A 27130-nucleotide genomic window follows, 5' to 3' on the forward strand; every position below is an offset into this window, starting at 1 on the left:
GGGTCCCGCCTCCCTCCGAGCCCCGGGGCGGGGCCAGGTCGATTTGGGATGGGAAGGGAGAGGAAAGGGGCGGAGGATGGAGACCTCGAGGGACCTGGATCCCTGGCGGAGGCGGAGTCCTGGCAGTCGCCAGGATGAGCTCCGGAGAGGACGGCGGGCCGAGAAGCCCGGGGAGGGACCCGCAGCCCCAGGTAGAAGCGCGGGGATGCGCCGTGTTCGGGTAAAAACATCTCCTGGGCCAGAAGGCCTCTGAGAGGGCAGCTGCAGGGGGCGGGTGTGGCGGGTGTTGGGGGCTGAGGGCGACCCGTAAGGTGGGTATTAGCTGCTGGAGCCGCTCTGAGGGGCGGTAGCGGGCAGAGTTGCGGTCCAGGGAAGCCCGCCAGGAGCAAACTTTGCCCCTGTTGTTGTTTCTCGGGAGCTTAGGGTTGAGCCCAGTTCCTATGGTGACCGCTTTGCTTCCTACCGTGGCTCTCCGCTTGGTCGTTGCAGGGACTGTTCTGTTTAGAAACGCTCTGGAGTGGAGCTGAGGAATTTGGAAGCTAGAGATTTGGGAGTTTAACCTGGCTCTTCCTCACTCCCAGCCTCTCACTTCTAAGCCACTTTATAGACTTTGCGAGGTGAAGGGCCGAGATTACGTAGGCAATTGCATGAAAATCTCATATAATTACAGTAGAAATTATACACCAGAAAGGCAGGGTACGCTGGCTTTCCTTTGAAAAAGTACTTGAGGTTTAAATTGAATAACTCTGCGGCGATCAGGGAGCTGATACCTAAACACGCATAGGAATACACTTTTTTTTTTTCTTTAAATAAAGTCAAGGATAGCGATTTCAGGAAACGTTGCATAGATGACACAGGGTCTCTGTTTGTTTTCCTTTTTCCACTTCAGGCGATTGTATCTCACGATATTCGTTGTTTTACATTTCCTCTAGTGGTTTTCAGAATTACAAGCACACTTTTTTTTTTTTCCAAACTGTAAGGAAATAAATAGAATAATCGGGTTGCAACTAGAAGAAAATACGTTAGTTATAACTATGAAAGGAAAGTGTTACATTATTCACATCTGCCTCCAGGATAAAAGTGATTTTTGTTTGTATGTTAATTAATGACTGAACTAAGCCATTTAGTCTTAATTAGTGGGTAATAACTAGGAAGGTACATTAATGATATATTTATTTTAAACAGTATACACTTTAGCATTATTTAATGGCAGCTCCCAAAATAAATCTTGTTTACCTTCTGAAAAAAATCACTGCTTATGGCCCAGCAGATGTAGACGTTCTCTGGCCTCTCTGTCTTCTTTTTCAGGTGCTTCTTTTTCAGTTTGTTTTAGGATCATTTGCTTTTAAAAGTACTCCACATACAGAGGCAGTTAGAGCAGGTGTTGTTATTCATTCCCTTTTCCCATCACACGCTCCTCCTTGTCCCCTTTCATGACTTCTCTGATAGACACTTCCTTGCTTTTCCTTGTAGTTTCACCATCTTTGTATGTGACCGTGCACTTTCTAGTTTGGCTTGTTTTTGAACTTTATGTAGATGGGATTGTACTAAGTTTTCCTTTGTATTTTGCTTCGTTACTCAACATTGTCTTTAAGATTGATCCTTTTTATTGCTTGTAGTTAGTTGTTTGTTGTTCCATTGTAAGAGTATACCACAATTTACCTACTGTTGGTGGACACTAGGGTTTCTATGGTTTTTGGTAAATATGAGGAACACTGCTGTGAATTTTCTTGTACACACACCCCATATAATCTCTTGAAGTGTGCTGGTTAGTAAGGTAGTTCTATTTGTCTTAGTTATGCTATTTATGTCAGTCTATATTAAATTCCTTTGGTTCTGAAAAGCCTCTTGACAACAACTCTTTGACCCCCTTCTTATGTTTCCAAGAGGAAGTGATAAATGATTCTTCTCCTAAGGCCATTGTTTTATGCTCCTTAAAAAGGGCAAGTTATTTCTTCACAGTACAGTCTGGAGTGAAGAGAAGTGAGGAGCTTGGGTTTGGATGGAATGACTGGAGAGATTATTTCTTTTTAAGAAAGGTTAAACAAGTGACCTTACTGTTTTGTTTGAAGTGAATTCCCAAAACATTTATTCACTTATTTTTTCTAAATACAGAACCCACCTCAAAATTATTCATAAAATTTTATGTGGTTTTCTACATCCTTCTGTTAGTGAAGCTATTCCTTCCTACTTCAAAGTGTCTTTCAGTCTAAACTTTTGGAGACAATTTTCTAAAAAGAAAACAAGTTGACCTTTTGTGGAACCAGATTTCAGAATCCTATATAAGATACTCCAGTATTTTCAATTATTCTATCAAAATATTCAATAGACGTTTGTTGAGCACATATTATATTTTGCTCAACACTGATGATACTTTTTAGCATGTGATCTTAACTGCTGTTTCACTGAGAAATTAAAATTCTGCCAGGCAGGAACTTCTTCAGATTTCTACCCCTTCTCATCTAAATCGTCACCTGACCTTGCTTTTTTCTGTCTTGTCTCAAAGGACAGTGCGTACCCTTTACCTGGGTTTCCTCTTAATAGCTTATTGGCCTTTGTCCTTTAGTTAACATTAACGCATGTCTTAGGAATTGTCATTGTGTTTATACTGTAAGAATTCTTAACCTGGAGTACAAGAACTTTGGGGAGTTCTTGAACCCCCTGGAATTGTTTGTAAAGTTTTGTATGTGTTTGCTTTTTCCTGGGGTAACGACCTAGGGCTTTTGCTTAATTCTGAAAGGGGTCCTTGATATAGAGGAAATTAAGAAGCAAGTTTTTCTCCTCTTCTGTTGGCCCTTCAACAACCCTGGTCTTTTCCCAAATTTTGTTCTACCTTTCTTCTCACAATCATGCTCTGTAAAAGAAATCTACATTTTCTTTTTCTTTGCTACTCATTCATTTGTTAGTCCTCCTACCATTGAAACTACCTTGTTTGAATCATCAAAATTCATTATTTGGGAAATGTTTTATTGAGTACCAACTTTGTGCTGGGCACTCTTCTAGGCATTAGGGATATAACAGTGACTGGATAAGAGCCTAGATCACTTGGAGCTTACCTTTGGTAGGGGGTGACAAACAATAAACAAATGAAGAAATAAGTGATGTGATTTCAAATAGGGTTAAGTGCCATAACCTAATGGGTGAGTGAGTAGGAGAGAGGCTACTTTAGGTAAGAGGTTGGGGAGGACCCTCTGATATTTCAGCCAAATTGCCGAGGGTAAGAAGGAGCCATTCACGTCAAGGACTTAGGGGTGAGAATGTTCCTGACAGAGGGAAAGCAAGGGAGGAGGCCTCAAAGTGGAATGAGATTGGCACAGTACAGGAACAGAAAGAAAACCAATAAAGCTGGTGGGTGAAAAAAGAATAGAGTAGTAGGTCTATTTAGGGAAGTGAAGGCAGGGCCCAAATCATGTAGGACCTTAAAAAGTTTGACTTTTTTAAGAAAATTGAAATCGTATCAAGTATCTCTTCTGACCACAATGCTATGAGACTACATATCAATTACAGGAAAAAAACTGTAAAAAATACAAACGCATGGAGGCTAAACAATACACTACTAAATAACCAAGAGATCACTGCAGAAACCAAAGAGGAAATCAAAAAAGTACCTAGAAACAAATGACAATGAAAACACAACAACCCAAAACCTATGCGATGCAGCAAAAGCAGTTCTAACAGGGAAGTTTATAGCAATAAAATCCTACCTCAAGAAACAAGAAACATCTCAAATAAACAACCTAACATTACACCTGAGCAATTAGAGAAAGAAGAAGAAAAAAACCCCCAAAGTTAACAGAAGGAAAGAAATCATAAAGATCAGGTCAGAAATAAATGAAAAAGAAATGAAGGAAACAATAGCAAAGATCAATAAAAGCTGGTTCTTTGAGAAGATAAACAAAATTGATAAACCATTAGCCAGACTCATCAAGAAAAAAAGGGAGAAGACTCAAATCAACAGAATTACAAATGAAAAAGAAGTAACAACTGACACTACAGAAATACAAAGGATCATGAGAGATTGCTACAAGCAACTATATGCCAATAAAACAGACAACCTGGAAGAAATGGACAAATTCTTAGAAAAGCACAACCTTCCAAGACTGAACCAGGAAGAAATAGAAAATATGAACAGACCAATCCCAAGCACTGAAATTGAAACTGTGATTAAAAATCTTCCAACAAACAAAAGCCCAGGAGGTGGGCTTCACAGGTGAATTCTATCAAACATTTAGAGAAGAGCTAACACCTATCCTTCTCAAACTCTTCCAAAATATAGCAGAGAGAGGAACACTCCCAAACTCATTCTACAAGACTACCATCACCCTGATACCAAAGCCAGGCAAAGATGTCCCAAAAAAAGAAAACTACAGGCCAATATCTCTGATGAACATAGATGGAAAAATTCACAACAAAATACTAGCAAACAGAATCCAACAGCACATTAAAAGTATCATACACCATGATCAAGTGGGGTTTATCCCAGGAATGCAAGGATTCTTCAGTATATGCAAATCATTCAATGTGATACACCATATTAACAAATTGAAGGATAAAAACCATATGATAGGGCTTCCCTGGTGGCGCAGTGGTTGAGAGTCTGCCTGCCAATGCAGGGGACGCGGGTTCGAGCCCTGGTCTGGGAGGATCCCACATGCCGCGGAGCAGCTCGGCCCGTGAGCCACGATTACTGAGCCTGCGCGTCTGGAGCCTGTGCTTGTCACCGAGAGACCGTGATGGTGAGAGGCCCGCGCACCGCGATGAAGAGTGGCCCCCGCTTGCCGCGGCTGGAGAAAGCCCTCGCACAGAAACGAAGACCCAACACAGCCATACATACATACATACATACATAAATAAAAAGAATGTAAGCAGACAAGAATATCATTAAAAAAATAAAATAAATAAAAAATAAACCATATGATAATCTCAGTAGATGCAGAAAAAGCTTTTGACAAAATTCAACACCGATTTATGATAAAAACTCTGCAGAAAGTAGGCATAGAGGGAACCTATCTCAACATATAATAAGGCCATATATGACAAACCCACAGTCAACATCATTCTCAATGGTGAAAAACTGAAAGCATTTCCTCTAAGATCAGGAACAAGACAAGGTTGCCCACTCTCACCACTGTTATTCAACATAGTTTTGGAAGTTTTGGCCACAGCAATCAGAGAAGAAAAAGAAATAAATGGAATCCAAATTGGAAAAGAAGAAGTAAAGCTGTCACTGTTTGCAAATGACATGATACTATACGTAGAGAATCCTAAAGATGCTACCAGAAAACTACTAGAGCTAATCAATGAATTTGGTAAAGTAGCAGGATACAAAATTAATGCACAGAAATCTCTTGCATTCCTATACACTAATGATGCAAAATCTGAAAGAGAAAATAAGGAAACACTCCCATTTACCATTGCAACAAAAAGATAAAATACCTAGGAATAAACCTACCTAAGGAGACAAAAGACCTGTATGCAGAAAGCTATAAGACACTGATGAAAGAAATTAAAGATGGTACACACAGATGGAGAGATATATCATGTTTTTGGATTGGAAGAATCAACATTGTGAAAATGACTATACTACCCAAACTAATCTACAGATTCAATGCAATCCCTATCAAATTACCAATGGCATTTTTTATGGAACTAAAACAAAAAATTTTTAAATTTGTATGGAGACACAAAAGACCCCGAATAGCCCAGGCAGTCTTGAGGGAAAAAAACGGAGCTGGAGGAATCAAACTCCCTGACTTCAGACTGTACTACAAAGCTACAGTAATCAAGACAATATGGTACTGGCACAAAAACAGAAATATAGATCAATGGAACAGGATAGAAAGCCCAGAGATAAACCCCTGCACCTATGGTCAACTAATCTATGACAAAGGAGGCAAGGATATACAATGGAGAAAAGACAGTCTCTTCAATAAGTGGTGCTGGGAAAACTGGACAGCTACATGTACAAGAATGAAATTAGAACACTCCCTAACACCATAGGCAAAGATAAACTCAAAATGGATTAGAGACATAAATGTAAGACTGGACAGTATAAAACTCTTAGAGGAAAACATAAGAAGAACACTCTATGACATAAATCACAGCAAGATCCATTTTCTTTTCTTTTTTTCTTTTTTAATTAAGAATAAACAGTCAATTTTATTGGGCTCAGACTAAGAATCCGTGGGTTTTGAGGACCTCTGTGAATTTGTCAGTTTTCTTCTCTGTGTTCTTTTCAGCCTGCTTCCATAGCCTCGTGAGCTGCTGCTTTTTCCAGTAGTGGATCTTGGCCTTCTCCTTTCTCTTCTCCTCCAGGGTGGCTGTTACTGCCTGGTACTTCCAGCCAACCTGATGAGCCAGGCACCCTAGGTAGGCAAACTTCCGCATAGGCTTCAGACGCACAACCTTGAGGGCGGTAGGAACCACCATCTGCTTTTTCTTGTCATAGGGTGGCAGGATCCCATCAAACACCTTGAGGCTGTCCAGAGCGGCCTGGCCTTGCTTGGTCTTATGGGGCAGTATGACTTGCACTGTCTGCCAGAAGATGTGGCTGGGGGCTCAGAAGTGGTAGGGGCTGCAGGAGGGGTTGGTGTTCATCCGCTTGCAGAGGAATGCCAGGTACTTCAACTTGTTTCTATAGAAATTGCCAGAAATGTTGATGCCCTCACAGCGCACAACCACCACCTTTTGACCCAGAAGCACCTGCTTGGCCATGATGGCCACCAGGTGGCTCAGGAGATGGCCTCAGCCATCGAGAACCAGGACCTGCCCCTCCGCCATCTTCGGCAGCTGCCTCCAAGACCCTTTTTGACCCACCTCCTCGAGAAATGGAAATAAAAACAAAAATAAACAAATGGGACCTAATGAAGCCTAAAAGCTTTTGCACAGCAAAGGAAAACAAAAACAAGACGAGAAGACAACCCTCAGAATGGGAGAAAATATTTGCAAATGAAGCAGCTGACAAAGGATTAATCTCCAAAATATACAAGCAGTGCAATATCAAAAAAACAAACAACCCAATCCAAAAATGGGCAGAAGACCTAAATAGACATTTCTCCAAAGAAGACATACAGATTGCCAACAAACACATGAAAGGATGCTCAACATCACTAATCATTTGAGAAACGCAAATCAAAACTACAATGATGTATCACCTCACACTGGTCAGAATGGCCATCATCAAACAATCTACAAACAATAAATGCTGGAAAGGGTGTGGAGAAAAGGGAACCACCGTCTTGCACTGTTGGTGGGAATCTAAATTGATACAGCCACTATGGAGAACAGTATGGAGGTTCCTTAGAAAACTAAAAATAGAACTACCATACGACCCAACAATCCCACTACTGGGCATATACCCTGAGAAAACCATAATTCAAAAAGAGTCATGTACCACAACATTCATTACAGTACTACTTACAATAGCCAGGACATGGAAGCAACCCAAGTGTCCATCGACAGATGAATGGATAAAGAAGATGTGGCACATATATACAGTGGAATATTACTCAGCCATAAAAAGAAACGAAATTGAGTTATTTGTAGTAAGGTGTATGGGCCTAGAGACTGTCATACAGAGTGAAGTAAGTCAGAAAGAGAAAAACAGATACCATATGCTAACACATATATATGGAGTCTAAAAAAAATAAAATAAAATGGTTCTGATGAACCTAGGGGCAGGACAGGAATAAAGACACAGATGTAGAGAATGGACTTGAGGACATGGGGAGGGGGAAGGGTAGGCTGGGATGAAGTGAGAGAGTAACATTGACATATATACACTACCAAATGTAAAATTAGGTAGCTAATGGGAAGCAGCTGCATAGCACAGGGAGATCAGCTCGGTGTTTTGCGACCACCTAGAGGGGTGGGATAAGGAGGATGGGAGGGAGACGCAAGAGGGAGGGGATATGAGGATATACATATGCATATAGCTGATTCACTTTGTTATACAGCAGAAACTAACACAACACTGTAAAGCAATTATACTCCAATAAAGATGTTAAAGGAAAAAAGAAAAAAAAAATGTGAGCTACCTTTGTAGGCTAGAAATTAAAGCCAAAAAAAAGTTTGACTTTTATTCTGATTGCAGTGGGAAGCCATTGAAGTGTTTTGAGCAGGACCTCATTATTTTAAGATGATTGTTCTGATTTCAGTTTGGAAAACAGGTTGCAGGGAGCAACAGTAGAATCAAAAAGCCCAGTTAGGAGACAATTGCAGTGATCCACGTGGGAGATGATGGTGACTTGAACCAAGTAGGTGATAATAAAAGTGTACAGAAGTGGATGGATTGGGGATATATTTTGGAGGTATATCCAAAGGGCTTTTTGATGGATTTGATGAGGTTCAGGGAAAGAGGAAACAAAGACAACGCCTTGGTTTTTGACCTTGATCACTGCACAAATGACAGTGCCATTTGACATGGAAAGACTGGGAAGGAACATGGTGGAGGCAGGGTTGAGAGCAGAAGTGCAGGTGGGGAAATTGAGGTCTGTTTTAACATGTTGAAGTTGTGATGGCTATGGACATCCAATAAACAATATAATGTGTTAAATGCTCCAGTAGGGATATGTTCATAGTTCAGAGGGAACATGGAAAATATATGCTAAGTCTTTGGGGCGGAAGTAGAAGTCAGAAATACTTTTTTGTAGTCCTTTATTCCCTTAGCATACATGTATGTGGCACTAATCATACTGTACTGTAATTTCTGATTTGTTTTGGACTTCCCTAGATTCATTGAGGCTTGAAATTGTAAGTTTTCTGTTTTTGTTTTATTTTTATTTTATTTTATTTATTTTATTTTGGCTGCATCAGGTCTTTGTTGCTGCACGCGGGCTTTTCTCTGGTTGCGGCGAGCGGAGGCTACTCTTCATTGCGGTGCGCAGGCTTCTTGTTGTGGTGGCTTCTCTTGTTGGGAACATGGGCTCTAAGTGCGCGGGCTTCAGTAGTTGTGGCACACGGGCTCAGTAGTTGTGGCTCGCGGGCTCTAGAGTGCAGGCTTAGTAGTTGTGGCGCACGGGCTTAGTTGCTCCGCAGCATGTGGGATCTTCCTGGACCAGGGCTCGAACCCGTGTCTCCTGCATTGGCAGGCGGATTCTTAACCACTGCGCCACCAGGGAAGCCCCTTGAAATTGTAAGTTTTTATTTGTTTTCCATCTTTCTAGCCCCCACATCTAATATTGGTTCATCCTTACCCTAGCTGTTTATAAATTTGTTTGGTAAGTGAATAAATGTTACAGTCTGATAGTATGAACTGAAACAGTGATAGTAGCGATGGAAGAAATGTGTTTGAGAGAGATTTTAGTGAAAAGATCAGTAGGACATGACGGCCAATTAAATAAGTTGAGTCAGTGAGAGGAATTAGTAATAATAGTAATTGTAAATAATAATAATATATATAGCAGTTATTATTTATTGCCAGGCACTGTTCTAAGTGCTTTACATATAATAACTCATTTAATCCTCGCAACAACTCTATGAGGCAAGTACTGTTATCATCCCTATTTTAGAGATGAGGAAGCCATGGCCAGAGAAGTAACTTGGCTGTGGTCATGCAGCTAAGAAGGGGCAGAACAGGCATTATGAACCGAAGCAGTCGAGGCTAGAGAACATGCTCTTAACCACTATGCTGTGTTGCTTCCCCATTGAGAATGATTGTGATTCTAGCTTGGGTCTTTATGATGACAATTTGCTGCTTACAAAGTACTTTACTTGCGTTCTCTGAGATCTGTACAGGAACACAAGTTCCATTCAAAGTTCCATCTAGAGATCACTGGAAGGTGGAAGATATTCAGGGGCCTGAGGTGGAGAACCTGGCATGCCAGGCATGGGCATTTCAGATAGACTGATTTCTCTCCCTTTTTACTGCCTCCAAAGCTAGTGCAGCTCTAATATGATGGCTCACAATTGTCAGGTAGACTCTTGGTCTCTTTATACTTTTAATTTCTAGACTAGACTGATAGTAAACTTGACTGTTCATTTTACCAAAAAGAAGAGGGAAGGTTCCATTTTATCTGCTTTAGTACATTGCTTCATTATCAACCTCTACAAATTTGTATTGACACTTTCCTGTTATCCAAAGAACTCTGTGCAGATTGGTGGGAATACAGAGAGCTCTAGGATATTATTTGTTAAGATTCTAGTAACTGTGTGAGGAAGACATATCCAGAAAAAGTAAATAGCTACATAAATTGTTCTATTACCAAGATATTTGGATGTCTCAATGAAGAGGTGATCACCATTCAATGGAGAAGAGAGAGAAAACCTCCTAGAGAATATGGAATTCAAGCTGAGCCTTAGAAGTGTCTTTACTTCAGTGGAGAAAAGAGTGAGGGCAAAGCTCATGAACAAAAGAGAGTATGTTTCTGAATGTATGTATAAAGAAGGTATAGAATAATTTGCCTTTAATAGAGGGGTTCTTGGAGGTGTCAAGTAGGAGATAAATTTGAAGAAGTAGGAAGGGACCAAATTATGAAGAACTCTGTGTGCTAGGCAGGTTTAGAGTTTAGGTCCTTGCTATTCAAGGTGTAGTCTGTGTGCTAGCCAAATAGGGATCGCTGAGCAGCTTTTTAGAAATGCAGTATTTCAGACCTACTGTGAGTAATTATCTCATTTTAACAAGATTCCCAAATGATTCGTATGTTTACTAAAATTTGAAAAGTACTGCTATAGTGAGGAGTCATTTGATTCAGTTATACTTAGTCACATGTTTATAACTAGGAACACATTTTTCAACAGAAACTATGTAAGAAATGGTAGTTAGGATTTCAGCCTAACCCATAAAGGCCTAAAATGATTCATAGTTAGAAATGCTTTGTGAGATCTAATGCTGAAGTTCCAGGAGAGGCAGGAACTGCTGGACTGGAGAACAGAAAAAGCAGATTTGTGTCTTGTTTAGGGAAAGGGAAAAAGGGAAATAAACCTGTCAGACTGCTAAAGGCTGGGTTTTACAGGGCATTAACACAAGGTCAGTGACTGGGGAATCCTGAGCCTGTAATTTCCCAGGCACTAGATTTTGGAGCATAGCATCTGTGTTGCTTTGCTTGTAGCAAATTCTCCCTTAACATAATGGCAGCCTTGATTCAGAGAAAGAACAAATTATTTCCTTAAATTATACAGTTTCTAAGATACATAGTCAAGTAAAAAAAGCACAGTGCAGAGTAGTATGTATAGTATGCTGAAGTGAGAAATCTTTTAACACTGTTATTTTGCACGTGTGCAAATATGTATGTAGAAAAATTCTGAGAAATGGAATTATTTGTACAGAAGCTATGTGCATTTGTAATGTTGCTAGATTTTACCCAGTTGTTCTCCATAAATACTGTGTCAATTTACACTGCCACAGAATGCTAATTTATATATCCAACTTTATGATTTTGCCAATGTGATGGTTAAAAAATGGTATCCCAGTGTTGTTTTAATTTGTATTCCTCTAAATGGTGAGATTGAATACCTTTAAATCTATTTAAAAGTCATTTCTGTGAAATATCCATATTCTTGGCCAATTTTTATATTAGGGTATTTCTTTTCCTTTTTTTAATTATAGGAATTATTTACATATTAGGGAAATTAGCCCTTTGTGATATGGGTAGCAAACCTTTTTGTTAATATACAAAAATAACAATAAACAGGTAGCTAGTGAACATCATAGCCCTGGAAGTAGACCACTTAATTTGCAGCTGACCCATATTCCCTTAGATAGGGTGGAGTATGTCTTTTTTGAAAAGCATGTTCAATACTATAGTTTCATATTTGGAAAACACACAGAAGAAGTTTTATAATATAAAGTTTTAAGAAAGTAAATGTTGATGAAGTCCTTTTAGCTGGTGGAACAGGTTAAAAACAATTTTTTAATTGAATGTTGTTAATTTTCAAAATTATGATTGTTGTGGGAAATCACAAGGCTGTTTTAAACCTGACTGTCTCTATATTATTCCCATTCCTTCCACTAGGTTACCACCAAAGAACATGATTTTGGTCTAGGGGCTCCAGTTTCTGAAGCTGAAAAATACCAGAATATTCTCCAGCTAGAACAAGAAGTGAGAAATCAAGACAAATTCATTTCTTCACTGAAGTTACAGGTTACATTTAATTTCTCTGCATATTTCCCTAAATTAATTTGGGATGGGGCCTATATTAAAATAAGATAGAGAATAAATACCAATTCAGTGCTCATTTAAATTGTATGGGTCTAAAATCATTCTATTTTTATCTTAACCATTTTGAAACACATAGATTCAGAGTTAGTGAGTGCAAACTATATGCCAGGTGTTGTATCAGATGCTTTCAAGTACATAATCTTACTTAATCACCCCAACTTTGTGAAATTGTGTTGTTATTTCCATTTTACCGATGTGGAAGCCAAAGTTCCAAGAGGCTAAAGAATTATATTTGACTAATGAGTGACAGAGCTAGGATTTCTCTGAACTCCCAAGTTAGCTAGAATTTGAATCCAGTTCTCTGAACTCCCAAGTTCGTTATTGTTTCTGTTCTCCTGGTGTCTGACTTGTGGTATAGCTATTAATAAAGGCTATTAAAAGAAACTTCCTCTTCTGGGAAAATGGAGTAGACTTACTGTTCCTTACTCTTCCCACTAAGTACAGCTAAAAACCCTGACTATTATGTATAAAACAAGCATAAGAACACTCTGTCTGAAAGGTGGGAAGAAGGAAGACTGGCTAGAGATCTCAGCACATAATGAATGTTAGGACATATTAGGGAGTTCCTGGTTTTTCTTTTTGTTCCATATATCCCAGGCAGAGTACTGGAAAAACTGGCAACCAGAAGCAGTGGGTGCAGATTTATAAAGGTCTCAGAAAAGCCATCCCTTTCTAGCTGAAGGACTAGGAAATGGGCAATCTAGCAAGGCAGATTACTCTTAGACAAGAACTGCCCACTTTAAGCAGACACCAGGGAAAAAAGCTAGCTCCATTCCTGCCAGCAAAGGCTAAGAGCCCAGACGTCCACCCTTCTCATGCTATAACAAGGAACCCCATCCTTGCCTCATCCCCCCACCCTGCCCCACAAGGCCCCCATCCCGCCAGGGTGGTATCAAAGAAGAAGACTGAGTGGGGAACCAAGACTTTTGTGTCATTCAGGAAGTAAAGAAGTCCCCAACCCCATATTGTCAGTGGAGACCACATGGGGAGCCAAGGAGTCCACTGCCACCTGGTAGTAAGAGGTGCCCCATTTCCTCTTTGCTGGGATGATATCAGAAGAGGCCTAATGCAGAGTCAGAACCTTTACCACCCTCCAACAGTAACAAGTCCACCCACCCACAGTGGCAGTGGAGGATACGTGGGAGCGGTAATAAGGAGCCTTCATTTTTCCAGCTCTGGTGGTATCAGCAGAGGCCTGGTGGGGAGCCTGAATTTCCATCCCTGCCTAGCAGTAACAAGGAGCCCCACCCTTCCCAGGTGTCAAAGGAAGCCTAGTGGAGAAATTGGACTTTTACTCCCATCCAACAGTAACAAGGCAGTGTCCCCCTTTTCTTGCTGGAGCGGTGTCACAGGAAGCCTACTGAAAGGTAAGAGTCAGTGTCTCAAGACTATGAGGTCTCAATAAAAAGAAAAACAAACAAACACTCCTCATCCCAAAAATCAGGAAGATCTCAACCTCTATGAGAAAAGACAATCAAGAGATGCCAGCACAGAGATGAATCAGATATGACGATTATCTGACAAGGATTTTAAATTAGCCATCATATAAATGCTTCAACAAGTAATTTTGAGCATGCTTGAAACAAACAGAAAATCTTATCAAAGAAATAAAAGATATAAAGTACAGCCAAGTGGAATTTTGGTAGCAAACAAGCTGTTCGAAATAAAAGATAAAGTAGAGGCAAGTGGAATTTTGGTAGCAAACAAGCTGTTCTTCAGTAGGTGAAAAGATAAACAAACTGTGGTACATAATAGAATATTATTCACTGATAAAAAGACATGAGCTATCAAGCCATAAAAAGACATGAAGGAACCTTGAAAGGATATTGTGAGGTGAAAAAAGCCAATCTGAAAAGGTTACATACTCTGTGATTCCAACTATATGACCTTCTGGGAAAGACAAAACATAGAGACATTAGAAGATCACTGGTTGCCAGGGATTTGGAGGGAGGAAGGGGTGAATGGAGCACAGGGGATTTTTAGGGCAGTGAAACTATCCTGTATACAGTAATGATGGATACATGTCACTGTACATTTGTAAAAACCCTCAGAATCAACAACCCAAAGAGTGAACCCTAATTAAACTCTGGATTTTAGTTAATAATAATGTATAATGTTGGTTCATCAATTGTAACCAATGTACCACACTAAAACAAGATGTAAATAAGGGGAAACTGAGGTGAGTTGGAGAGGGGAGAAGGGCTAAGTGGGAACTCTCTGTACTTACTAGTCAATTTTTCTGTAAACCTAAAACTGCTCTAAAAAAAAGTAAGGTCTATTAAAAAAATACATGGGAGAAAATACTTCCAAATTATGTATCTAGTAAGGGATTAATATCCAGAATATATAAAGAGCTCCTATAACTCAACAACAAAAAAACCCAAAACAGCGCAATTCAAAAATGGGCAAAAGACTTGAATAGATGTTTCTCCAGAGAAGATATACAGATGGCCAATAAACATGAAAAGATGCTCAACATCACCATTCATTAAGGAAATGCAAATCAAAACCACAATGAGATATCACTTCACACCAATTAGGACCACTATTATCAAAAAGCAGAAAATAACAAGTGTCGGTGAGGATGTGGAGAATCTGGAGCTCTTGTACATTGCTAATGTAAAATGGTTTAAGCATAGTACAAAAAAAGTTTGGCAATTCTTCAAAAAGTTAAGTATAGAATTACCATGTGATCCAGCTATTCCACTCCTAGGAATATCCCCCAAAGATTAAAAGCAGGGACTCAAACAGATACTTGTACACCAGTGTTCATAACAGCATTATTTATGATAGCCAAGAGGTGGAAACAACTCAGATTCCATTGACAGATGAATGGATAAACAAAATGGGGTATTTACAAACAATGGAACATTATTCAACCTTAATTCTGAAAGGAGACTACAAGATGGAAGAGCCCTGAAAACAGTGTGGTAATTGAAATAAGTCAGGCACAGAAGGACAAATATTGTATGATTCCACTTATATGAGGTAGGCAAATTCATAGATAATTATTTAATAGGTACAGAGTTTCAGTTTGTGATGATGAAAAAGTTCTGGAAATGGATATGGGATGGTTGCACAATGTTGTGAATGTACTTAATGCCATTGAATTTTACATTTAAAAATGGTTAGAGTGGTAAATTTTATGATGTTCTATTTTACCACAATAAAAAAGTTTAAAAAAATACAGTAACTGAAATTAAAAACTCAGTGTTCTCAAACAAAAACATGGAGAGGAGGAGAAAAGAATGAATCAGTGAACATGAAGGTCGAAATAAAGAAATTACCTAATCTGAACAATAGAGAGAAAATAGATTGAAAATATGTGAACAGAAGCTCAGGGACAGGTGGGCGTATAACAAAAGATCTACATTTGGATCGTTGGAGTCCCAGAAAGAGAGGTAAGAGAGGGTGGGGCTGAAAATATATTCAAAGAAATAATGGCTAAATAGTCCCCAAATTTGGCAAAAGACATATACAAATGAAAGAAGGTGAGTGAAAACCTACCAGGAGTCTCCCAAAGAAATCTACACTGAGACACTTCATATTCAAACTGAAAACTAAAGACAAAAAAAAATCCTGAAAGAAACGAGAGAAACAATTCATTATTTATAGGGGTGCACCAATTCAAATGACAGCAGGTCTGAAAACGTGGAGGTCAGAAGGAAGTGGCACAACATTTTTCAAGTGTTGGAAGAAAAGAACTGTCAACCCAGTGCATATTCTGTATTTAGAAAAGTATGAAGGGAAAATTAAGATATTCTCAGATGAAGAAAACTGAGAATTTGTTGCCAGCAGAGCTACCCTAAAAGAATATCTAAAGGAATTTCTCTAACAAGGAAGAAAGTGATAAAAGGAGTAGTCTTGGAAAAATAGGAAGGAAGAACAACATATAGAGCAAAAATATGGGTAAACGTGATTGAATTTCCTTTTCTACTTTTCTAAATTATGTTTGTCGAATGTAGTTCTCAGTGCATGTAGAGGAAATATTTAAGAATTATTTTATTAATAAAGGAGGGTAGAGGGACGTAAAGGGAGGTAAAGTCTCTGCATTTCACTTGAACTGGTAAAATGTAGGCTGTGATAACTTATGAACATGTAATGAAACACCTAGAGCAACCACTAAAAATCTGTACAAAGAGATATACTCAAAATTGCTATGGATACCTCAAACTGGAATTCTAAAAAATGTTCAAGTAACCCAGAGGAAAGTGGGTAAAACAAAACAGAAAGAAAAATTAAAAGAAAAAAACAGAGAAAACAACAGAAAATCAGACTTGAATCTTAACATAAAAGTAAATACATTAAATATATGTAATTATAATTATATGTAATTATATGTAAATATATGTATAAATCCACCAATTAGAAGATAGAAATTGGCAGAGTGGATTAAAAAAAACATGACCAAAAAAAAAAAAAAAACATGACCTAGCTTTATGCTGTCTATAAGAAATTCACTTCAAATATAATGATATAGCTAGGTTGAAAGGCATTCAGACCCAAATGAAGAAATAAAACTATCCCGTTTATAGATGACATGATCTTCTTCCTGGAAAATCTCATAAAGTCTACAGTGTAAAAGCTAGAACTAATAAATGAGTTCAAAAGGTCAGAATACAACACAAAAATACTGTATTTTTTTTTTAATGTATTTTATTTATTTATTTTTTGGCTGAGTTGGGTCTTTGTTGCTGTGCACGGGCTTTCTCTAGTTGTGGTAAGCGGGGGCTATTCTTCGTTGCGGTGCATGGGCTTCTCATTGCAGTGGCTTCTCTTGTTGCAGAGCACGGGCTCTAGGTGCCTGGGCTTCAGGAGTTGTGGCTCGGGGGCTCTGCAGCGCAGGCTCAGTAGTTGTGGCACACGGGCTTAGTTGCTCCGCGGCATGTGGGATCTTCCCGGATCAGGGCTCAAACCTGTGTCCCCTGCATTGGCAGGCAGATTCTTAACCACTGCACCACCAGGGAAGCCCTGTGTTTTTGTATATTATCAATTAACCTGTGGAAATCTAAATTAAAAATTACATACCATTTACAATCACTCAAATAGAAAATGGAATCCTTAGATGTAAATCTAACAAAATAAGTATGAACTCACATTCTGAAAACTACAAAATGCTAATAAGAGAAATCTAAGAAGATCTAGACAAATATTCAGGGATTGGAAGCCTCAACATAGTAAGATATCAATTCTCTCCAAATCTGTATCCAAGTTTAATGCGATTCCCATCAAAATCCCAGCAAAGAACAATTTTGAAAAAGACCAAAGTGGAAAGAGTCATTCTCCTTGATTTAAAAACTTAATATATAGCTACAGTAATCACGACTGTATGGTATTGCTAGAGGGACAGACATAGATCAGTGATACAGAATAGAGAATCCAGAAATAGCCTTACACGAATACAGCCAAATGATTTTTGACAGAGGTGCAAATGCAATCTGATGAAGAAGGGTAGTCTTTTCAACAAAATGTGCTGGAGCAATTGGATATCTTTTAGGAACAAAAATGAGCTTAGACCTAAACCTCACACCTTATACAAAAATTAACTCAGAATAGATCATAGATTTAAATGTAAAACATAAAACTATGAAACTTTTAAAAGGTAACATAGGAACAAATCTTCAGGACCTTGGGCTTGGTGAAGAGTTCTTAGACATGACAGCAAAAGTGTGATTCATAAAAGAAAAAATTGATAATTTGGATTTCATCAAGATTTAAGTCTTTTGCTTTGTGAAAGACCCTGTTAATAGGATGAAAAGATAAGCTACAATCCCTGTTTCTGTCAAAGGAATCGTATCTAGAACATGTGGAGAACTCTCACAACTCAACAGTAAAAAGCAAACAATCCAATTAGAAAATGAACAAAGGATATAAAGACATATTTCACAGAAGGATGTATTGTTGACAGATAAAAAGATGATCATCTTTTCTAAACATCAGGGAAATACAAATTAAGACCATGATGAGATAACAATGCACACCGTTAAGAACAGTTAAAATAAAAAAATAGTCATGATACCAAATGCTGGCAAGGATGAGGAGAAACTGGATCACTCATACATTCCTGGTGGGGATGGGGAATGGTACAGCTACTCTGGAAAATAGTTTAGTTCTTAAAAAACTAAACATACATTTACCATACAACCCAGCAATTGCACTCTTGGGAATTTATTCCAGAGAAATGAAAACTATGTCCACTCAAAAACCTGTATACAGTTATACAGTTGTTCATAGCAGCTTTATTTGTAATAGCCCCAAACTGGAAACATCTGAAACTTCCCTTAATTGGTGAATTATTAAACAAACCGTGGTAATCCATACCATGAAATATTATTCAGCAATAAGAAGGAATGAACTGTTGATCCACATAACAACTTAGATGTCAGGGGCACTGTGCTGAGTGAAAAAGCCACTGTCAAAAGATAACATACTGTGATCTCTATCACATGATTCTATTTATGTAACATTCTCAAAATGACAAAATTATTATTGAGATCAGTGGTTGCTAAGAGTTAAGGGTGGGGAGGGAAGGCTGTGACTATACAGGAGTAACGGGAGGGTGATCTTTGTGGTGATGGAATAGTTCTGTGTCTTACTGAGGTGGTAGTTACAGCAATTTACACGTGATAAAATGGTATAGAACAATAGGCACACGTTGTACCAATGTCAAATCTCTGGGTTTGATATTTTACTGTAATTATTTAAGATGTAACTGTTTGGGGAAACCGGGTTAAAGGCACATGAACCTCTGTACTACGTTTGCAACTTCCTGTGAACCTTTAGTTATTTCAAAATAAAAAGTTTTTTTTTAATAAAAGCTACTTTTTGAGTACCTATTATCTGCCAAAAATTTTACTTGAACTTTTATATCTCTCTAACTACACCCTGAAAATTGTAGGTGTTCTCTCCATTTAACAGATGAAACTCAAGAAGCTTCCATTTATTTTTTTCTGAAGTCAAATGCATCTCTTAGGATCAAGAAAATATGGTAAATTGTCAGAGGTTAAGTGACTGGTGAGGAACTGCAGCAGGATTTAAACCTGTCTGCCTCAGTCCAAAGCCCACATCCTTTGTAACCTCCTCTTCTAAAGTACTTGTGTCTTGGAATTAAGTAAAAGTGGGGCTTGATGTCAAGGTGAGGGAAGTGTTCATTTATTTATTTATAATGTATTTATTTTATTCATTTAATAATTGAGCATCATGTGCTAGATATATAATAAATGATACAGAAATGAGAGGTATGTTGATACAGAAATTAGAGACATGATCCCTTTAAAGTCGCTTAGAACTTAGTGGAAGGGACAGGGAAACAAATGATTATAACACATCTTATAAAATACTAAGATAAAAATATATAAGAAGCTGTATGGGAGCCCAGAGAGGAAAAGCATGTAACCTCTCCTGGGGCAGTGGAAGGTTAGGAAACATTTTTAGCATGTTCTTGTTGCTCAGAGACGTGGCACTGTTGAAGCCATGAACAAAGACAAAAAGATAGATAAATTGAAGTTTGTTTATCCCTATAGTTAAAAAAAAAAATGCTAGTAATGAAAATAGGTAATAAGAGTGCGGGAAAGTAAAGAAACTTAGTGGAAGCATGGGTAAGAAGAGCAAACAGGAAATCATTGCACGGTTTCTGTACTAGTTGCTAGAGGTGAGCTGCAGATTGCTTTAAAATTACTAGAGGCAAAAGCAACAAGGAAATTGTAGTTAAGTAATTCACGGTCCAAAGAATAAAAACAAACCAGGTGTACAAAAGAAGCACATGTTTTCCTGAAATTGAGACCTGAGCGAAGTTTTCCCTGAGGATTCTTATAGAGAGGGTTCTGTGATATAGTATATAACATTTTCAATAAATTCCCTAACAGAGTAAATAAAATGAGTTTAGCAAGATTGTTTCTTACAGCATGTCTAGAGCTTAGGTGTGTATTGGAGATGGTGGAGAGGGCTTGGACAGGGCAGTAGGCCTGGGACCACGAATGGTATTTGTTCATCTTATTCTCAGTGTAATGAAGCACCATAAGGCTACAGGAATTACTTCAAATTTGCATTTTCAAAGAATTTTTAGCTGTAGTTGGGAGAATGCCAAAAAAGAAGAGAGTAAGAGGTATTGCTGAAATTCAGCCTGGTTGTGATAAAAGGCTCAACTAAAGAAATAAGTGCATTTACAGTTTGCCTTTTTGCTTTTTAAAAAATTCTTCAAGTTTTTTTTTGTCTCCTGGTTTTGACAATTTAAACTCTTTTCCTGTAAATCTCACAAGTTAGTGTGCCTTACAAAATACCAAAGTGAGAGTTGGATTAAAATAATGGCTTTTATTGTGCTTCTTGAGTATAATAAATGTCATTGTGGTATAGTTAGTTATATATAATTCATGACCTTTTGTCATTGTGGTGTAGTTAGTTATATATAATTCATGACCTTTAGGATATTTCCTTATACAGTGACAAATAATAAAGTTTATATTTTTAAAGAAAACTTTGTTGATTTTGATGGTTTGGAAAGAGCTCTCTCTAGTTACTTGAAAAGGGCAAGGTTACAGCAAAAATAATGTTAGAACTAAGAATAATGTTACATAAGGGATTTAGCAATTTTAGATGCTCTTTAAAGACCAAGACTGTTTTTTCCTTCTGTCTTTTCACGTCTTGCACACACAGTGCCTTGAATATAGTAGGTGCTCGATAAATATTTGTTAAATATACAGTGAGAGACAGATCCTGTGGAAAAGGACTTTGTGCCACCCCTTTATCTCAGATATTTCTCTTACGGCACTTAACATACTGTATATGTATTTTCACAAGTAAACAATACATTCTCTGAGGCAGATAGCTAACCTATCTTTGTATCTTTTGAATTTAACATAGTTCTTGACATATTATCATTATTCAATGGGTCTAACATATTTTTTTTCCTTTAAAGGCATTTGGATACCTTCGTGATAGAAAAGGACCTTTTCTTCATCCATTGATGGTTTGATTAGTGGGCTGGGAAAGAAAGCTGTGGTCCTTCACATTAGTCAGCAAATACTTGATTGATTTGGTGTTTAGCTTAGTCAAGTAAGTTACCGATATGTTCAAAAGGACTTCTCTAAAGAGTTAACATATTTTGATGACAGTAGTTAGAAACTTAATTCTAAAGAATGCCTAATTGATGATATTATTAAAATTAAATAATTTCAAGACTGGTTTCTTTTCTGCAGATATAAATATTTGGCAATTTTTCTAATAGTTTTGTTAAATATCAACACTAAGTGGGGTTTTTTTGTTATTAAGCTGTAAATTGTTTTGAGAATTATAGCTATAAACCTTTAAATTTTCACTTAGTATATTTTTTTTCAGATAGGTAATACAGTCACATGGTACAAAATTCAGAAAGTAAAAAAAGATATATAGTTAAGTCTCCTTGCCAGGGAAGCAAGCCTCCCTTCCTGACTCCAGTCACCTAGTTTTTCTCCTCAGAGGGAAGCTAAGGAAATAATTTAATGTGATTATTTTCTTTCTACTTATAACAGATTGAAGATCTCAAACAGACAAATCATGGCTTGGAAGAATATGTTAGGAAACTCTTGGATAGTAAGGAGGTGGTAAGCAGTCAAGTAGAGGATTTAACCAGCCACAATGAGCATCTTTGTCAAGAATTGATTAAAATTGACCAACTAGCAGAGCAACTAGAAAAAGAGAAAAAGTTTGTGGTGGATACTGCCGACAAGGAACTTGAAGAAGCAAAGGTATTAGATTTATCACTGATCAGGTTTTTTTTTTTTTTAATTGAGGTATAATTGACAAATAACATTATATTAGTTTCAGGTGTACAACATAATGATTCAATATTTGTATGTATTGTGAAATGATCACCACAGCAAGTCTAGGTAACATCCAACTACTGATCAGGATTTTAATTCTACTTTAAACATCACGTAGTTATTAATACAGTGGAAAAAGTGGCATTCTCATTTACATCATTTGAAAGTTTTTTAGATTTGACATTGTAATTAAATGTCTATTCTAAGGATTAAATTGTTTTGTGTCTCACATTTTATTTCTTTTAAAAATTTTTACTCAAAAATTTTCCTAAGTAATATGTAGTCATAGTAAAAACTCAAAGCAATGGGAATGTTCTGTATATAGAACATTTCTCTTTCTCCCTAATCCTTTTTTCCGCTGCAGAGGTATCTACCAACGAGTATATATATATATATATATATATTTCCATTCTTCTTTTCTGTTTTCACACATACACAATTTATTTCACACTTTAAAAAAAGGTGTTTTTTTTTAACCGAAGATTTTAAATTTCTGTGTAGTCAAATTTGTCAATCTTTACTGAATTCTGAGTTTTGATCTTTTATTTTTTTGAGGTCCCACCCCTTTTTAAAACATTTGAATGAGACTTCCCTGGTGGCGCAGTGGTTAAGAATCTGCCTGCCAGTGCAGGGGACACAGGTTCGATCCCTGGTCCGGGAAGATCCCACATGCCGTGGAGCAACTAATCCCATGCACCACAACTACTGATCCTGCGCTCTAGAGCCCGCGAGCCACAACTACTGAGCCCGCGTGCCACAACTACTGAAGCCCTCAGGCCTAGAGCCCGTGCTCTGCAACAAGAGAAGCCACCGCAATGAGAAACCCACGCACCGCAACCAAGAGTAGCCCCTGCTCACCACGACTAGAGAAAGCCCGTGCGCAGCAACAAAGACCCAATGCAGCCAAAATAAATAAAATAAATAAAAATTTAAAAAGATATATTTGAATAGACTTTATTATTTTAGAGCAGTTTTAGGTTCATAACAATGTGAAGCAGAAGGTAACAGAGATTTCCCATATACTCCCTGCCCCCACACATGCCTAGTCTCCCCCATTATCCGCAATCCCCCACCAAAGTGGTACATTTGTTACATTTTATGATAAAGAATTGACATTGGGGCTTCCCTGGTGGCGCAGTGGTTGAGAATCTGCCTGCTAATGCAGGGGACACGGGTTTGAGCCCTGGTCTGGGAAGATCCCACATGCCGCGGAGCAACTAGGCCTGTGAGCCACAACTACTGAGCCTGCACGTCTGGAGCCTGTGCTCCACAACAAGAGAGGCCATGATAGTGAGAGGCCCGTGCACTGTGATGAAGAGTGGCCCCCGCTTGCCGCAACTAGAGAAAGCCCTAGTGCAGAAACAAAGACCCAACATAGCAATCAATCAATCAATAAAAAAACCTTTAAAAAAAAAAAGAAAAAAATTGACATATTGGGACTTCTCCAGTGGCACAGTGGTTAAGAATCTGCCTGCCAATGCAGGGGACACGGGTTCGAGCCCTGGTCTGGGAAGATCCCACATGTCATGGAGCAACTAAGCCCGTGCGCCACAGCTACTGGGCCTGCACTCTGGAGCCTGAAAGCTACAACTGCTGAGCCCATGTGCCACAACTACTGAAGCCTGTGTGCCTAGAGCCCGTGCTCCACAAAAAGAGAAGCCACCACAATGAGAAGCCCGCACACCACAACGAAGAGTAGCCCCCACTCGCCGCAACTAGAGAAAGCCCGTGCATAGCAACGAAGACCCAATGCAGCCAAAAATAAATAGATAAATAAATTTATTAAAAAAAATAAAGAATTGACATATCATGATCACCCAGAGTCCATAGTTTACTTTAGGGTTCACTCTTGGTGGTGTACCTGCTATGGATTTGAACAAATGTAAAATGACGTGTATCTACCATTATAGTATCAAACAGAGTAATTTCACTGCCCTAAAAACCCTCTATCTCCACCTAGTTTTGATCCTTGTTTAGGAAGGCCTTCTCACCTCAAGAACTACAAGAATATTTTCTACAATTTTCTTTTAAGACTTCTTAATATGTATATTTAAAGTTTTAATCCTGGAATTTCTTTTTGTTCTAGTATGAGGTATGGTTGAATAGTCCTTTCTTCAGTCACCGATATAAAGTGCCATTTTAACAGCTACTGAATTCTTATATGTGCATGGATATGTTTCTGGACGATTTGGTTTCATTGATTCATTTGCCATCTTCTATGCCACTACCATATTATTTTAATAACTATAGCTTTATGATATTTTGATAAACATTTTATTTCTTGATTAAATTTTAGTACCCTACCATGACCTTTAGAAACTAGGAATTTAAACAGTACTATAACATGAAGACAGTTTGATTTCTCATTGTTGTCTAATGGCTTACAGGCAAGACACGTGGTATATCTGAAAGCCAGAAAACAACCTGTTGAATTTTTAAGTGATAACATGTGCTTATTCATCTTGATTTTATTAATCACCAAATTAGTAAATTGTGTCTATAAGACGGTAGTTTCCCAAAGCTAATTGTTGTTACATGTTATTTCATACACATCCTTTTAATATACTCTTGGTAGCATATAATAAAGCATATGGTACTCTTGGTAGCATATGATAAAGCACTTAATTAAATAAATGATCAGGCTGTAAACATAAGTGTTATTGAAGGCATTATTTGTTACAGTAATTTGAAATCTAAGAGCCTAGTTAATGAACACTAGGATGGTATTTGTTTACATGCAGTAGCCTCACTTATTTAGAGTGTGTAAAGGATAAGTCTGTATTAGTGAAAATACTGAATAATGGAATATTTAAATACCTGAAGTTTATTACTTTAATAGAAGGGCACAATCTTCTTGAACGATGTTGCCTGGAGGAGGTCCTTAGGAGAACTATTTGAGAGAGTAGATAAGAATGATTTGTTTTTAACTTGCAAATTATTTATCTTGTAATAGTTGCTACCAAAGTGTTTGAAGGATATTTAAAAGTAACAACTATTTTAAACATTCTCAACAAACTTTTTTGTTTGTATTGTTTCTTTTTTAATAATAGTTATCGTTCATTCACAGTTTAATGGTAAATTGAGTTCAGCCTTAATTATAAAAATTGTCAAAAAACACTGGATTGATGTTTTATTATGTCTTTCTTGTTTTCTTCTTCAAATTTAAAATTACCAGCACTCCTTCCCAGACTGTGGGAAGCCTAGTTGGCCAAATTCCCATAAAGAGAATGCCTGGTTTAGAAGTCATCAATTTTAAAGGGTTGTTAGGGTCTGTGTTCTAGAGAGAGAGCGAGTACTCTTTGAGGGTGAATCCTCTGCTATCAAAAGGAAGAATTTCAGGAATGCAGAACATCTAAAATAAAAGAGCTAGGATTTACCTAAAACTGAAAATATTAAATTCATAGTTGGAAATTCTGCCTAGCTCAGAAAAGAGTGTTTCTAGGAAATAGATATCCATATATGTATGATGTGGAATGTTTGGTGTATTCGAGAATTGGAAAGCTATTTGTGGAAGAGGTGGACTGTAGTCTTAGGGTAGAGATAACATTGCTGATGCAGGGAAAACATTGGAAAGTTAATAAAGAGAGGGCAAAATGGAAATAGGTCCTTTGTGTTGGTAAGATGCCCTGAAATGAAAACACCAACCTCAATAAGGGAATGTTCCAGGTAGAATGGGGATTGGAAAGATGCATGAAAGGTGCTGGGAATGTGAATACCAGCGCGTGTTGTTGTCATCATGAAGTCATTGGATGTACGGTTTAGGCATCCAGTCACTGGGGAGAGATTCCTTGTCTGATTTGTGAGATGAGACTTGAAACAAGAGAATTTCTAATTTGAGAGCTGAGAATGTTTGGGTCCCTGTACTATTTGAGATGATTCTTTAGATATGTGGAGGTAGAGTCTGAGGCTAAAACTACTGTTTGTCTAGAATTGAGATAGTATTAAATTTATTTACTCAGAAGAGTTTACTTTTAGTCATGTTTTTAAAGTCCACTGAGTAACTTCTTCCATCATTCATTCCATGAAAATGTTTTGAGCATTTACTATTGTATTATCTATCACTATGTAACAAGTTACCCCTAAATCTTAATGACTTCAGACAACAAACACTTATATCTCACAGTTTTAAGTGCAGCTTAGCTAAGTAGTTCTAGTTCATGGTTTCTCAGGAAATTGTAATCAAGGTGATGGCCAGGCTGCAGTCATGGCTTGATTGGTACTGGAGGATTTGCTTTTAAGATGACTTATTCAGATGACTCTTGGCTTTTGACAGGAAGCTTAGTTCCTTGACATGTGAACCTCTCCCTAGGTTGTTTGATATATTCTTTTTTTTTAAAATATAAGTTTATTTATTTATTTATTTATTTATTTACTTTTGTTTGCGTTGGGTCTTCATTGCTGCGCGTGGGCTTTCTCTAGTTGTGGTGAGTGGGGGCTACTCTTCATTGCGGTGCATGGGCTTCTCATTGAGGTGGTTTCTCTTGTGGAGCACGGGCTCTAGGCACGTGGGCTTCAGTAGTTGTGGCATGCGGGCTCAGTAGTTGTGGCTCGCAGGCTGTAGAACGCAGGCTCAGTAGTTGTAGCTCGTGGGCTCTAGAGTGCAGGCTCAGTAGTTGTAGTGCACGGGCTTCAGTAGTTGTGGCACGTGGGCTCAGTAGTTGTGGCTCGCAGGCTGTAGAACGCAGGCTCAGTAGTTGTGGCGCACGGGCTTAGTTGCTTAGTTTGAGCCAGACGAGGGCTCAAACCTGTGTCCCCTGCATTGGCAGGCGGATTCTTAACCACTGTGCCACCAGGGAAGTCCCTTGATATATTCTTTATGGCAGCTGGCTTCCCATTGGAGCCAATGATCCAAAAGAGACAACAAGGAAGAATTTCCAGTGCCTGTTATGATCCAGTCTCAAGAGTTACATACTGTCACTTCCACCACATCCTGTTCTTTAGAAGTGAGTCACTAAGTATAGACCACACTTAAGGGGGAGAGAAATTAAGCTCCATCTTTTGAAGGAAAGAGTATCAGAATTTTGGGACATATTTTAAAGCTCCCACAACCGTAAGCCTTCTTTGATCTTTTCTTCTTGAGTTGTGATCATTCATGACTTAATGCAGTGTTTCCCAGATTACTGAACACAAGTTTGTGAAATATGAAGAAACAGAATTGCAATTTTACCATTACTA

The 27130-nt window shown here is 38.1% G+C and overlaps 1 protein-coding gene and 1 pseudogene across 9 annotated transcripts in view; one reads left to right on the forward strand and one right to left on the reverse strand.

The window, feature by feature from the left end:
• Positions 1-27130, forward strand: part of TSGA10 (testis specific 10) — a 109309-nt gene that overhangs the window by 247 nt on the left and 81932 nt on the right. For 2 of the 9 annotated variants that reach the window (XR_005022467.1, XM_036873717.1), the window contains exons 1-3: positions 124-191; positions 11952-12080; positions 21665-21880. Coding sequence is in view for 3 of the 9 variants with exons in the window: in XM_036873717.1 (XP_036729612.1) it covers positions 135-191; positions 11952-12080; positions 21665-21880 (402 nt within the window). In the remaining 6 variants the exon portion in view is untranslated. Of the gene's footprint in view, positions 1-123; positions 221-8731; positions 8752-11951; positions 12081-21664; positions 21881-27130 lie in introns of those variants that run through there. The other 7 variants (XM_036873724.1, XM_036873718.1, XM_036873720.1 and 4 more) reach the window with 7 other exon arrangements.
• LOC118906259 lies at positions 6169-6780 on the reverse strand (annotated as a pseudogene).

The sequence above is a fragment of the Balaenoptera musculus genome, chromosome 13 (genome assembly GCF_009873245.2).
Source record: "Balaenoptera musculus isolate JJ_BM4_2016_0621 chromosome 13, mBalMus1.pri.v3, whole genome shotgun sequence".
Lineage (NCBI taxonomy): Eukaryota > Metazoa > Chordata > Mammalia > Artiodactyla > Balaenopteridae > Balaenoptera > Balaenoptera musculus.